The sequence below is a fragment of the Taudactylus pleione genome, unplaced genomic scaffold (assembly GCF_031769625.1).
Source record: "Taudactylus pleione unplaced genomic scaffold, aTauple2 ptg000236l, whole genome shotgun sequence".
Lineage (NCBI taxonomy): Eukaryota > Metazoa > Chordata > Amphibia > Anura > Myobatrachidae > Taudactylus > Taudactylus pleione.
In genome coordinates, this window is record NW_028284638.1 from 7,020,811 (window position 1) to 7,036,644 (window position 15,834).

The following is a 15,834-nucleotide window of genomic DNA, read 5'->3' on the forward strand; positions in this document are numbered from 1 at the left end:
CGCCTGCCGTTTTGTGGGCGGCCACACTGACATCAGCAGTGATGTCAGTAGGGAGCTTCCTGCTCGATTAGAGCAGGAAGCTCCCTGGGGCTTGCGGTTGCTGAGAACCAACCTTAAGGTCTTGTCGCAAGCCCCGATGGTCGCGATGGTCAAGACCATCGCGACCATCAACCAGGTCAGTCGCTAAAGCTGTGGGTGGTAACCCACAGCTTAGCTAGCGACCAGGAGGCCGCACTTGAAAAGTCAAGAGGCCGCCCTCATTCAGAGCGAGCGCCTCTGAATGAGGACCATTGTCTGTTCACAGCATGTGGCTTGCAGCAACTATGAGATCCATAAATCCAAGTACATAATATTCTGTATTAATGGAAAACTTATGTAGCTCCACCCAAAGTAAAAAAAAAATCTTTTTAGGTGGAGACATGCACGATTTTAACAAGTTGCTAATGCTGCAGTTGTATTTTTTACCTAATTTGAACTAGAAGCTATTTTATTATGTTTGATTTTCATTCCATAGTGTTGTAAAACAGGAGTAATACAGCGTAAAGTTCAATGATCAACATGAAAAAGTTCATTTGTTGCTTTTTATATTACTAGCCTTGGTTTACTTCCGATTGAGAATGGATCTGCTGTGTTGTTTTTTTGTTTTGCTTGTTTGGGGTTTTTCTTTTACAAACATAAAGATGTTTTTTTTGTGCTATGTATTTTAGGTTAGCCTTTTCAAAAAGTAGCTAAATTTGTATTTTCATATTTTTATAAAGTGAATACAGGTGCTGTATCTGCAAAAATTTCCAATTTAATTTCTTATTTAAAAGATGTGATCGTTAATATGTACATGAGAATATATACAATATATATACAGGTTGAGTCTCCCATATCCAAAATGCTTGGGACCAGGGGTATTTTGGATATCGGAATATTCTGTTTTTTAGAATATCTAAATACCATAATTAAATATCTTGGGAAAGGGACCCAAATCTAAACACAGAATTCATTTATGTTTTATATACACCTTATACACACAGCCTGCAGGTAATTTTGTACAATATTTTCAATAATTTTGTGGCTCAAACAAAGTTTGTCTACATACATGAAATTCATGTATGTTTCATATACACCATAATACACACAGTCTGAAGGTTATATTATACTATAGTTTGTAATAATTTTGTGCCTTAAACAAAGTTTGTGTACACTGAACCATCAAAAAGTAAAAGTTCCACTATCTCAGTCATGCTAAAAAAAAAAATCTGTATTTCGGAATATTTGGATATGGGAGACTCAACCTTTGTATATATATATATATATATATATAAAAAATCCACAAGTTAGCAGGACTCCAGTATATAAATGTGAATAGCTGTGGTGCACTTGGTGTAAACAAAAACAGCAGTATCTAGAAGGAAGGCTCTCGTCAGAGAAACATAACGGCAAGCAGGATTGCAGTTATGCTTTTCTTCTTTTTGGAGATTGTTACATTTTATATATATGATAGGACGATTCTGTGTATATTGTTTTGTTTAAAAAGTCAGCTTCAGTGCCGCTGACTGCTGCCTTGTGTATGTATGTATATATATATATTATATATATGTATATAGGAATCGGTATGAAATACAGACAGTTGAGATCATGGCGGTCGGGATCCTGGTGGTCAGAATCCCGACGCCCGGATCCAGACAAGGTTAACATACTGAGACATGTTGGTCGGTATGCTAACCATTCCCCTCTCCCTACCCTAACCCTTCCTCATTGGTGCCTAACCCCGCTAGTGCCTTAATCTAACCTCCCCCTCCTCGCACCCTAAACCTCCCCCTAGTGCCTAACCCCTAAACTTAACCCTCCCCCCGGCGGTCGGGATGCCAGCAAGGGGATTCTGACCGGCGTCTGTATTCTGGCGCCGATAATGTAAGCGTTGGCATCCCGACCGCCAGGATGCCGAACGTATACCTTTATATATATATGTAAAATACAGTTTTACTTTCATGTCAGTGACTTCAACTTACCGTTGAAGTCTGGTGAGTTCCCTCATTTCCTCCATTTTGGAGGTACAATACTTATGTTTTGGACTATAACATACAATATCATCATCATGTTATGTGGTGATATTGTGTGTTATATGTTGATTCTTAGAGAAGTGTTAAGCTGCTCATATTGTGCGCACCAGACTCTGTCCATACCTGTGTTCATTTTATGTTTTGGACTATATTGGGGTGGCCCTTCAGGAAGCACCCCAGCACATGTGATCTTTTCTTGTATGAGAGGGAAGGATTCTCTCTCTCTCTACAATTATTGGTGTGCTTTTACCAGTCCTTTCCACATTAAATAGTGGAACAATAAGACACAAAGTAGATGCTTATCACAAACAGTCCCGGAATGCTGTGAGCTCAGCTTTCTTCTACAGACAGTAAAACCTTTCACATTAGGTCTGCATCTTCCCCTTTACCCAAACGCACTTCAGGATAAGCAAGTATCTAGAATTCAAAAGAATGGAGGAGGGTGCCACATAGTGCATTATGCAATAAAATGTATTTGCAAGCAGGTAAATCAACCAATGTTTGCGTACCACAAAGAACATCAACATCAGCATATCAAATATTTTGTTTGAATTTTGAGATTTTACAAAGAAGCCAGGTATCTTTTCAGGTCAGATCATCTGTGTGTGCAGGCCACTCCCCTACATGTTTTGACATTGAAAACTTCTGTGATGGTACGCATATATTGGTTGATTTTACCAGCTTGCAAATAAATTTTAATGGATAATGCACTATATATAGTCCTTAATGAAAGGCAGCACTCAGAGACTTATAAATTCAAATACCCTCACCAGAGGAATTTATTAGTGCAGGTCAACATTTCGGGGTCTTTCACCCCTTCCTCAGGACAACATGGAAGGGGTGAAAGAACCCCAAACTTTGACCTGCACTAATAAATCCCTCTGGTGAGGGTATTTGGATTTATAAATCTCTGAGTGCCGCCTTTCATAATGGACTATATGGATTAGGGCCACTGACCCCATAAGGAGGGCACCGGAGCGAGATAGGCTATATGCCTCTTGATATTGGAGTGCTGGAGGATTGTATGGTATGTAAGTATATATATATATATATATATATATATATTTGGATGACAACAACTTGTGCTACTAGATTATTAACACCTCACCTCTCCTAAGTGATAAAAAAACTTATGCACAAGCACAATAATCTGTAACACTCATTCAAACTGGTGGTTGACAGTATAGGGGAAACTGATAAAACAAAGAGAAATTATTTTAATATTCATTCATTTTCAAATAAGTCTGTAGCCAATGTGACTTTATCAGTGCTGAGAGAATGAAAAAATCAAAAGTGTGATCATATAGTCAAACAGATTTTAACAAAATTTTTAATTTTTGTGTTAATTTAGCTATATGTTTATCTAATTTTGACATGAAAAGATGACATTTATAATGAATAAAGTCATAATATCATAATAACATATATTTTTTCTTAATGAATGAAGTCATAATCATGGCATAATAACATATATTTCCTCTTATTTGCAGAGAACACCAGTCCCCAGCGCTGAAGCCTTCCGATGGTTCTTTTAAGCAGATGTATATCTTATTTTCAAGGCACTCTGAAGTGATTGACAAGTACTGGTCTTGTTTTGGGAACTGCAAAGTCTGTGACTGAAGAATATGCTGAGACACTATTTTCATTTGTGTACAGGGGTTTCCTCAAAAGAAAAAAATATGAATAATGTTAAAAAGAAAAAAAAAAATCAAAGAAAAAAAATCACTGGAGCCTGGCTGGTTTACTTACATTTAGTACACCGGGTTCTTTCTTTAATGTATTTTAGCTATAATTAACAGTGAAATTGTTGTCTACTTTAAAGTGACTGCAAAGAAAGGATTTGGGTAAACCCCTGCTGTAATATGATGTATCTTTAAAAAAAAAAATAACATATCTATTCTTAATTTCCAAATATGTGTTTCAGTACTGTAAACTGTACAGATAGCAGCTTGTATTTTGTGCGTTTAGACACATGGAGACAATCATGTCTGAGCATCTGTATGAAGATTAACAGTTTGTAAGCAGCAGTGTGGTTCTGCAACTTAAATCTGGAGCAATAAATTATAGCTTTAAAAATTATTTTGCCAGCTGGTTAGTCACAGCAGCAACAGCACTGTCTTTGTTTTTTGTTTTTTTTAGTTTTTTTTTACTATTCCTTTTTTTAATTTTTGATTTGTTTTGCCATGCATACATTCCCAGCGATTTGATCTGTAATTCTACAAGGTGGAAACATAATTCATCCAATAACTATTGTGAAATGAATTAACTGTAGGGAGAGTGTCATCCGCCAGTTATGGCACTGTCCCCCTGTATCAGAGGGCCTCCTCTCTTTTATTTATCCAAGGCACAAACCAAGCAAAACATTCTATGTGGGTGAGCATTTGTATTATTAAAATGTATATTACTCAGAAGCACTTACCACAGATGGCCCACTTTTCACTGCATTGTAGACCAGTGTAAAAGCAGAATATGGTATTGTAGTTTGTCCAATAGGACCAGTCTTTTGAATTATTTGTTCAGGGAAACAGAAGTGTCCTGTGACCATGTAACTGAGTACATGCCTTCTGGTTAGGTTTTTTTCTATAGTAACTGTAAACGCTGTAAAATATAAATGCATTCTCACTGTAATGACAAGTAAAACATACATATATTTCTGTATATATGTCATCTCAAATACAGATGGGCAACTCCAGACATTCGCAGTGTAATGTACATAGGTTAGAAGGACCCCAATTGATCATTTAAATAAGCTAAGTTGTTACATAAATCTCCATCTACCATATATAGTGCAGCTAATGTATTACTCACACAATACTAAACCTTTGAAATAATCTATTGAGATCCCATAAAGGCTTTTTATAAATATTTTTGATTCCCATTGAAAACCGCCATCATAGAGTAGGTGTGACAGTGCTGGCCTTGTAAATGTTACCACTGCAAGTCTGGAACTGCTTATACCATATTGCTTTATTTTTAGAAAATGGCGTACAGTTTTCAATTTAATTCTGACATTTCATTCAAATTTTCAATTTATGATTTTTTTTTCTGGAAATTTCTACTGAACAGCACCGATCTTAAAGCCTCTCCAGAAAATTAATATTTTGAATAATGTTTTAGCTATTCTATGTATCTTACAGGTGTGTCTTGTATGTTTTCATTTTTGTGTTTTTGTAATGTTTTAAATGAATAGATATAAAATATTTTATATAGCCATCCAAGCTATTAAACGGCATCATACATTTAGACATTATCTTTGCCAATCACAATGATATTTTTTTCTGTTTATCCAATACCAGATGCTTCTTAGATGTATTTATACACAAATAGTGATCAAACACAAGTAAAGCCTTATTTGCACTTTTGCTGGTAACTTTTTTTGCCTCCTGGAAATTTGTACTTGCTCTATCAGAGATGTTAAATGATTCTGTTCAAGCTACATTAGGTGTACAATATCTACAAAATTATTCTTAACAATGTACTCACTGTCTGATACCCTAATGTTGCATGTCTTGGTGTGTTTTTTTTGTTTTTAGAACTGATTGATCTATATATTGTAATTGTGCTGCCTACATGTCCAATCCAATTGAAGCAATGAAAACAATGCAGAAAATGAAGAAAAGAAGGTTTATTTCCTTTTAAGTGTGTCCCTTTGGAGATAATTCTTTTTAAATGTATTTATATTTTAGTGAAACTAAATTTCTAAAATGTTATAAATCTAGAGTTTATGTTTTAGTAGTTGTTTAAAAGAGACAGTGTGTGTATTGGAGATTTTCTAAGTAAAAATTATTTTAAATTACTTTATAGTTTTTATTTCAATAAATTTTGTTTTAAAATGGAAAGTCAATATAGAGATGAGCGAAAATATCAAAACTGTTCACCACATTTTGTATTTGGGTATTGCATTTTGCACGTTTCTCTGACAGAATTTAGTTTAGAATTCTCCATTTTTGTTCTGCTTAAAATTCCCCATTTTTGTTTCCCCCGGTCTTGTCCCTTATTACTCCTCAACCACACCACAGATCATAATTAACTGCCAATTATCACTCAGCTTTGTTTAAAGGTATTAAACAACATGAAATGTAAAATGTATAGTGTGAAATGGTCATTTTGCAAAGAAGAAACAAAACTAAAGTTTATTTTACAGGATCTACGCATCTCAACAAAATGACCCGTTCCATTGCAAATTTAGTTTGCTTCGCTCATCTCTAGTAATGTTTACTGTTCTGTTATAATGTACATTAAAAATAAAGCTACAGACTGTACTAAAATGCTATTATCAACATGCACCAAAAAGAAAACGTGATAATGAACATTACATTTTTTTTTAGCATCATAAAATAGTAAAATAAGCTTACTTGTGTTTCAAAATCTTGGCATGTAACTCTCACAATTAATTCAAAAGAATACAAATATTTATATTGGTTACATCTGTAATCAGATAATGAGGAAAGAACTGTGTTAAATGAACATACCATTTAGGGTCGAATATCTTCAGCAAAAAACAGTAGTAGGTCTTTGATCATGGCTAGATGCATAGTGATTTGAAACAGTTGGTTCCATGTAGCAACTAACTGTTCCAGATTTTGTTTGTTATTAAATTTGGCAGTCTCACACTGAGATCTACTATGTTCCTAGCGAATAAAAGACAGCTCCTACTGGATGTTAGAATGATTACACCACATTAAAAAAAATCAAGGGAACAAAGTTTTTTTTTTGGTTAAACATTTAATTTATGGCCAACAGATATGTACTCTCTTCACAATGTTCTCTACTTCTGAACTGTGCTGTTATCTATTACATTTTCTAACAGATATATGTGTAAGGTGTATGTATGCTTGTGCAGTTATGGATAAAAAACAGTTTTGGAAAACAGTGTATTTATGAGAAAAAAAAATCACCTATGGGGCATGTACAAAACTGTAAAAAAATACACATTCAGTTGCCCGGTAAAGTTGTTTTTGTGACATTTCTGTGTTGTTAAATAAAGGACTTTAGTATTCAAAATATCTGCATTTATCTAAAAAAAACTAATTTCTGTCTCAGTGGTTTTTTATTTTTTTTCAAAAATACCCAAATTACATGACTATAAATAATAAATAATTAGTACACAACTACTCCTAAAGTACAGTGTCTCCTGTAATGCTTTCAACATTTTTCCTTGAATCAGTTTATCATACAACCATATTATTAATTTAGAGAGTTTATATCAAATAGTGTGTGTGTGTGTGTGTGTAGTATAACTGTCTGTTGATTCAGTCATCTAATTAACTGGTGTGGGTGCATTACTCTTACCTGCATTCACTTTGAGTTAAACACACTGTGAACCAATTATAGAAGATCACTACTAGTAGCATTTCCTGACTTCTAAAACTGGACGGGTTAGTAGGGTAGTGTATTTTGTGTATGATCTGTTCTTTCATGTTAGCACCTTGAGTACTGACAATTGAGTCCTCATAGTGATTCTGAGGTCTCTTAATAACATTTATCATCTGGTGACTGTATGCACCACAGTTAATAAAGTACCTTTGCTTGGTCATATGAGTCACACACACAGTTGATTTTAAACTGAAGAAGTTAATATTACTGTAAAATCTCTGAAGGTAAGGTTCTCTGGTATCTGTTTTGCAATAGGCACAGCGTAAAAGTAACTAAAGTATTAATTACAAACCAAATAATTAATCATATAAAAATGTGCAAGGCTTCTGTGTGGGTTTTCATTACCCACATCTGAAGTTAACGTGCTTATGAGAAAACCATCGTCTTCAGAATCCTGTAATTACATGTATGCTTTTTTCCCAAGGAGCTTATTAATTTTAACTTTAGATTCCTTTAATGAAATTGTCAACATTGCATTGCTTGGCAGCAGGTTCCATACACTGTGTAAGTGGCATTTTTTGTTTGTCAGCGTGTTTCTATGTTTGTTATCACATTCATATGGAATGGTATAAATTAGGGGTGTACAAGTGCAGATGATATTAATATTGCTATCTCTGCCATCTCTGGTTTTTTTTATGACTAATGGTGCATACACACGATCAGATTTTTCCTTCAGATATGAACGATAACGATTTAAAAATCGTTCAGTCGTTCATATCTGAAGGAAAATCGTTCATATCTGACATGCCTGAACGATGGACGATCAACGATGCGCGTTCCCGATGGTCAGATAACGATTTCTGATATCTGATGTGTTTGCAGTCAGACTTGGACGATTCCATTCATTTTAATGCAGTCAAAAATCGTTCAATCGTTCAAATCGTTCAAATCGGTCAAAACTTTGGTAAAATCGTTCAAATCGTTCAAATCGTTTAATCGTTCAATCGTTCATCTGACAAATCTGACAAGTCTGACAAATCTGACCGTGTGTACGCTCCATAAATTGCAAATTACAATATGGAAGAGAATCTGCTGACAATTGTTACTGTTTCATGCTAAAGAGCATTAAAAAATATGTGGTTATATGATTCATATAAATTCTGCTTAATTTCCATCTAAATTTACTTAATTGATCTTGTACGCCCACCAACAATCTAAATTTCTGTGGTTAGAATTGTGCCATTCTATGTGGATTGGGAGTTGATGTGTGGTTAGTTAGGGGGAAATTATGGTAGATCACACTCTGGTCTGCATAGGCACTAAGAAAAACTAAATTTCCAAATAGTTTGAGAATGTTAGGATGTATGTTCTTGTAAGTGCTGCACTTATTCTTATTTGGAAGGTAATCTATTAGGTTTGTCATAGAAATATTTAGTAGAATCCATAATTTAGCTACTGTCAGGTAAATTCAGGCTTGTACAGAAGACTCCAAACATTAGGAGTTATTTTGTATAATCCATATATTTAGTATAATGCAGAAATTTGCTGTTATCAGATTAGTTATGGCCTGTACAAATTGTTACAAAAATTACAATTCCAGAGGCAGAAATTTTAAATTTTTTTGGGAATGATACTGAAATTTTGTAGGAAACATGTAATCATACATAATACATTTCACCAATACTGCAGAATTGAGCATCAAGTGATGGTGGTACAGGCACCAGCCTGTACCACCATCACTTCTTCACCATGGGATAAGGAAGACAAACGAGAGTGTAGAGAAGACATACCTGGGTGCAGCAGGTGAGGCAGTGATAAAGTGAGCTATTGTTTTGCCCTGGAAATCATCCTAATTGCACACACATAAATATAAATGAATGCATTGTAAATTATCTTAAATTTAATGCCAAATGTAGAATAAAAATAGTTTTTAAAAGGACATTCAATTTAAATATTTTATACATTTCTAATATAACAGGGGACAGGTACCAAAACTGACACACAGTGAGGGGTCCATTTACATCCGCTGTACAGTTAGTTTTTTTAGATGATTAATGCCTATGCTTGACTCCTGCTTGTCTCCTCCATGCTACTTTATCTGAGAGCTAACAAATTAATTCAAACTGGTTAATCTCAATGTAGCTTTGATTATATATGTACTAAATTGTAAATCAAGATCAGTTCCCGGCGTCGGGAAAATGACAGGCGTCTAGATTTTAGATGCCTGTCATTTAACCCTAGGCGGGATAGAGGATTCGGGAAGCATGCGGTCGGGATTGCGGCCGCCAGCTTCTTAATCGTATCCCCACCAGGACTTGCTCTGGAACCCCGGCGGTACCCCCCGAGGACTAATTAAGCAATTGGAAGTTACCAATTAGCTTAATTAGTCCTTAATTACTTACCTTCGGAAGCGGTTACTTCTTCATCCAGCGTCGGAGGCCGGGTCTTCTGCAGCAGGGTGAGTATGTCAGTGTGTGTGAGTGTTTGTTACTGTTTGTAAGTGTGTATGAGTGCGTGTGTGTGTGACCCCCAGTTTGTGTGGCCCCCCCAGTGTCTGTGTGGCCCCCCCGGAATGGGTGCTGGCAGAACTACATCTCCCACCAGTCCCTGGAGCCTCCCAGCAGCCCCCTCTCCAGTGAGAAGACAGAGGAGAGGCTACCGGGAGCCACGGAGACCATCGAAGACCCACGGGCAGGTAAATGCCAATTTTTTATTTTTTTTTATGCGGCGTAAGATTTTCACAGCAGAAAACCCCGCAACCACTTTTTAAAACTTGGATACCGCGGGTATTGGGAGCACGCATACCCGTGGTATTCCAAACTTGGGCACAAGGTTTTTTTACCTCGCTAGACCTCGCACCCAATTGAATATGCCCCCAAAAGTCTATCTATAAGAAACTTTGTCAACTTAGTCCTTACAAACCCCTACAAGAGAAGAAAGTGGAAGTGAGCAAAAAAGTTCAAGATAATTGTAAAGTTGGTAGTCATTGAGAAGTCAATCAGTGAATTATGTAGGTATATTATACTCATCACAAATCCAGATGCACCCACATTTGCTGTAAGTATGCATCTCATTTTTCTACATTGCAGCCTACCAACAGATGTAAAAAAATACATTTCAGTCCCTAAATGCATTGAGTGGACTCTGTGGTGTTTTTAGGAGAACAAACTGTTCTGTCTGAGGGCCCTGCATTTGTATCCCGAATTTCAGCCAACAGTTCATTCTCTAAATGGATGTTTGATTTGGAACTCAAGGCTGTCTTTAGTAAACTTTTAAAGGGTATAGCATCCATATTTGTAATCCATATTCTTAACCAACAAGAACCTCTGTAGATTTAGAGAAGCTATGCCATGTGGGGAAGTATGCATTTAACTAAATGCTGAGCTGGAACATAAGTCCTTCTCCTTTGAGGTTAATATTCCCCCTTATGAGTGCACCTCCATGCAGTTTTTTGTTCAGACAGGGCTGCAGTGTCAGGTCAGATTTTTGCCACCACTTATCTGAAACAAGTGAGGAAGTAGTAAAAGTCTTAGAAGGGGTTGGGTACGGGACCCCAGTGGTCAGGATGCCGATGATCAGAATCCTGACAGCGGCATCCTGACAGAATTTTGTTAAGTATACTCCCCCTATCCCATACTTGCCGACAATCAGCTCCCTCCTTCCGGGAGGGAGCTGATTGTCGGCTAACAGCAGGGGGCGGGTCCGGACAGTTGGGGGCGGGGCCGCACAATCGCGTCATTGTGGCCCTGCCCCCTCTTCACAATGCTGTGATATTCGGCATTGTGAAGCAGGGGACGGGCCACGATGACGCGATTCAGTGCGAATCGCCTCACCGCCCCCCCCTGCTGCGGGGATTTCTAGTTTATTCTGGGGGGAGGTCGGGAGGGTTGCCTGCCTTTCCGGGGGGCCAGAGCCGCACCTGATATTTGGGAGGCTCCCGGCCAAACCGGGATGGTAGGCAAGCCTGCCCTATCCAACCCTCTAACCCACCCTCCATGCAGCACAACCCTCCCCTCCCGCAGCATAACTGTAACCCCCTCCCCCCCAGCCTAAGCCCTAATACATATCACCAGGATACTGGAGCCAGGATTCAGACTGCTGTCAGGATTCTGACCAACGGCACCCTGACCGGCCGGATGCCGACTACATCCCCTCAGAAGTATAAGACTGCACAGCAGGGCAATTTTATTATTCTTAATGAAAACATAATATGTAGAGCAGAACATTGAGGGGTTTATAAAATAAATAAACAACATACAGTTACATGAAACAGAAGGTAAAGATGGCCCTGCCAAAATGAGCCTACTATACCAGTATGAGATAGATTAGATTTAGGAGTGTAGTACATTGGCTCACTGATTGGTCCTATTTATCTGAAAAAGGGTATTTTCACACCCCTTTCACATTATTTTAGTATCACATAAATGTATTAAAGGGCAATAGGAGTAGTTTTCGTGAAAAACTACTCCAATTCCTTCAATTCACATATTTTTAGTAAGCAGATCGCATTTCCCATACTTGTAATGGGAAATGTGATCTGCTCATATTTACTTTTACTTAAAATATATTGTGAAAATAATACCGGGGGCAGCCCTGTGATAATAACGCCACCTTCAGATGGCATTTTTAGGGCCTTCCCCTGGTTCCCCGACTCCTGCTCTATTCTGACAGGCAGAGCAGAGCCGGCCCTTGTGATCAGCTTTGTGGTCTAAATAAACCACAAGCTAATCACTGTAAAAAAAACCTGCATCCAGGGACCAGTGATCAGTGCTCTGGTGAGGTCCTCTAGAGCTCCAGTCAGCCGGGCTCCAGCACTGTGGACCCGATGAGCTGCTCTATGCCGGCATCTGTTTGCAGCACAGAGCAGCTGACCGGGGTCACAGTGCAGGAGCCTGGACAACAGCTGACTGGAGCCCCAGAGGACCTCACCGGAGCACCAATCAGGTAAGTGTAAGCTGGCGGGAGGAAGGGGAGGTCACGGGGAGGGGGGACGGTGGCTTTGGTGAGCCGGCGGCATATGCGCAGGCACCTTCTCACTGTATGTTTTGCAAATTATACAGGGAGTAGTGTGCGGACGGGATTCGCAGGGACAGAACTTTATTGCAAGCTCTGTCCCTGCCAGGGATTTTTAATAAATTCATGTGATATTTCCTAAATTCGTAATGTGAATTTAGTCAAAAATATCACACTACAACCGCATTTAAAATGGGGATTATAGTATATAGGGGCCCATGTGCTGCTCTCTGCTAACTTAAATACTGTTTTATTGCACCAACCCTGATCCTTATCTCTTTTCACTCCTGTTTTCCAGTTGCATATGGTTGGTGTTCTTACACCTTAAGTTGCTATCGAACTAAATGCCTTTCTCTGGAATTTTGCTTTGTTTCCTACCACACATAAATGTCTTTTTATGGGGATTATATAGATTGAAATACATCAAAACAGTATAAAAATAAAAATTTTATATTTATTATATTATACATTACGAGGCTAACACTCAGTTGGATGTTTAAAGTAAAATACAGACCTTTGAACAGAGCATGCATATATATTTACAGATAAAGATTTGGTACTTGACCCCCCGTTTGAGGAAGTATAACAGATTGTGTACAGGATGGCCTCTTTCAGTGTAATTGTCATCTGAGGTAGACCCGAACATATACGTCTGTCCCTTGCGGATGACTGAGGGTACAAATATATACTCCACTGATGATAAAGTTTGCCAGCACTAGCTGGCTGCTGATTTGCTGATTGTGGATTCACCTCTGCGACTGATAGATTCCTCATTGATTACACATATATTATATGATTTTAGGAGCATATTTTGAAAATATTTTTTGCTTCTTTCATCCCTGCCTGAGAAGGAAGATTATATCTGCTTAAATTATGGAGGGTTTTAAATCAAACTTAATAACTTCAGGTACCTTAAGGTATGCTCTTAAGGAAGTGGCACTAATGTGATAGAAGAAGTATGAGTATCAGCCCTCTCTGTACTATGTTAAAAATTAACAAATAAAAACCTTATATAATTAATATATGTAGTCTACACTAAATATGTGGTGGCTAATTATATTTATGTACAGGTTGAGTCTCCACTATCCAAATATTCCGAAATACAGATTTTTTTTTTTAGCATGAGTGAGATAGTGAAACCTTTGCTTTTTGATGGTTCAATGTACACAAACTTTGTTTAAGGCAAAAAAATATTAAAAATATTGTATAAAATTACCTTCAGGCTTTGTGTATAAGGTGTATATGAAACATAAATGAATTTCATGTATGTACACAAACTTTGTTTGAGCCACAAAATTCTTTAAAATATTGTATAAAGTTACCTGCAAGCTATGTGTATAAGATGTATATTAAACATAAATGCATTCTAAGTTTAGATTTTGGACCCATTTCCAAGATATTTCTTTATGGTATGCATATATTTAAAATACGGAATATTCCGATATCCAAAATACTGATATCACAAAGAAAACACAACAAAGGGGGCGCTATACGAGTGGAGGAAAAAATAAATACTAAACGTTAATTGATACCTAATTGGGGACCTTATATGATTGCTGCTACCAATAGAGGAGCTGACCCTCTTAAAATAGAAACATAGAAACCACAAATAATGAAGCGCTATCACAAAATAAGCCTGATCAATACACCTGAATATAGGCAATAAAAACAATTTCACATTCCTTGGGGGACAAAAAAAGAAAAAAATTATGGACAATAATAAGAAAACACAGAAAACAAAATAAAAAGCAATATAAAATTACATACAGATATTAAATAAAAATACATATAGATTTGAATTGTAAACTACATCTTTCAAATTCACAGTTACATTGGACCTGTGGACCCTTAATTGTTAGGTCTGTGTTAGTATGAAACACTGTTGCCAGTTCGTATCAATTGTGTCCTGGGATAGATACAATAAATGAATTAGAACTCCTCCAATCATGCACTTAATACTTCTGAATGTCAAAAACAAACTGGTTGGATTTAAATGCATATAGTAGCCAGTGTTAAAAGGATTTCAACAGGTCCCAGTCCTTTTGCATATAGTCTTCTCTGGTAAAAAAATATTTCTCTATAGGGACCCTATGGAGACAGGGAGACTTTGGGGCATAGGTGATGGAACTGAGGCCCTGATTCAGAGCCGGACGCTCTGACAGAGCGCTTGCTCTGAATCAGGGCTGTCCCTCTTACTGTTTGGAGCAGCCTCCTGGCCGCTCGCATAGCTGTGGGTGACCACCCACAGCTATAGTGAGTGGCCAAAATGATGGTCACGATGGTCAAGTGGCACTCCGTCAGGATACCTTACAAGCTACACTAACTACTCTAAGTATGCCTGAAGTTACTTCTGTCTCCACTTCTGTGGTATCTGCCTCTGGAGTTCCTCCTTGTTTGTATTTACCTACACCTGGCAAGTTGATGGCAATCCTAAACTGTGTCATGGATTTCTCAACCAACCCTGCAATTTCCCTACTCCTAAAACCAAAGTGGCCTATATTGTGTCTTTGTTGTCCGGCTCAGACTTAGATTGGGTGCCCTGCTCTGGGAGCGATCAGATCCGCTACTGGATAATTACCCAGAATTTTTAACATCATTCAGGAGAATTTTTGATGAGCCTGGAAGAACCACTTCTGCTTCATCCAGTATTATGAATCTGAAACAAGGTATCCGTCCTGTCAGTCAGTACGTCATTCAGTTCCAGGCGTTGGCATCAGAGCTCAGATGGAGCGAAGAAGCCCTAACACCGGCCTTCTGGCACGGACTATCGGATCGTATAAAGGATGATCTAGCCACTCGTGATTTACCCTCTAGTCTTAATGATCTCATTCCCCTCTGCAACAAGGTTGTTATACGCTTTAGAGAGTGCCAAGCTGAGAAGCACAGAGCTGATCATTTTAGACCTCATCTTCAACCTCCTCCTACCCATTCTCCTCCCTCTCTTACAGATGAAGAACCCATGCAGGTTAATCATACCAATCTTTCTAAAGAAGAATGGCAGAGATGCATTCAAAAAAAATTTTGTCTATACTGTGGAGACACAGGTCACCTGGTGACTTCCTGTACCCGCAAGCCAGGAAATGCCCATTTCTAACTAGTCTCGGGGACACTCAGTTAGGAGTAATATTTCTGTCCCAAAGCAGAATGACTCTGTTTTGTCCATAGTTCTGGACATTAAGTCTAGTCCTGTATTTGTGTCTGCCCTCCTGGATTCTGGGGCAGCAGAAAATTTCATTTAATCTTGTTTGGCAGATAAATTACAAATTCCTTAAGTCACCTTGGATCATGCTATCTCCTTGACCTCTATCGATGGTAGACCTATGTCTAATGGAATTGTGTCTAAAAGAACCCAACCTATTCTAGTTCGTATCAGAGCCCTTCATGTTGAACATATCAGCTTCTTAATCATACTCAAGGCTTCCCATGAGATTATACTCAGTTACCCATGGCTGCG

The 15,834-nt window shown here is 37.8% G+C and overlaps 1 protein-coding gene across 2 annotated transcripts in view; it reads left to right on the forward strand.

Moving 5' to 3' along the window:
• The window catches only part of CXXC4 (CXXC finger protein 4), a 160,270-nt gene extending 153,188 nt beyond the window's left edge, over positions 1-7,082 (forward strand). The window contains exon 3 of one of the 2 annotated variants that reach the window (XM_088479490.1): positions 3,542-7,082. In XM_088479490.1, coding sequence (XP_088335616.1) covers positions 3,542-3,586 — 45 coding nt within the window. In that variant the 3' untranslated portion in view covers positions 3,587-7,082. The remainder of the gene's footprint in view (positions 1-3,541) is intronic. The other variant, XM_088479491.1, reaches the window with a different exon arrangement.
• The last annotated feature ends 8,752 nt before the right edge of the window (positions 7,083-15,834 follow it).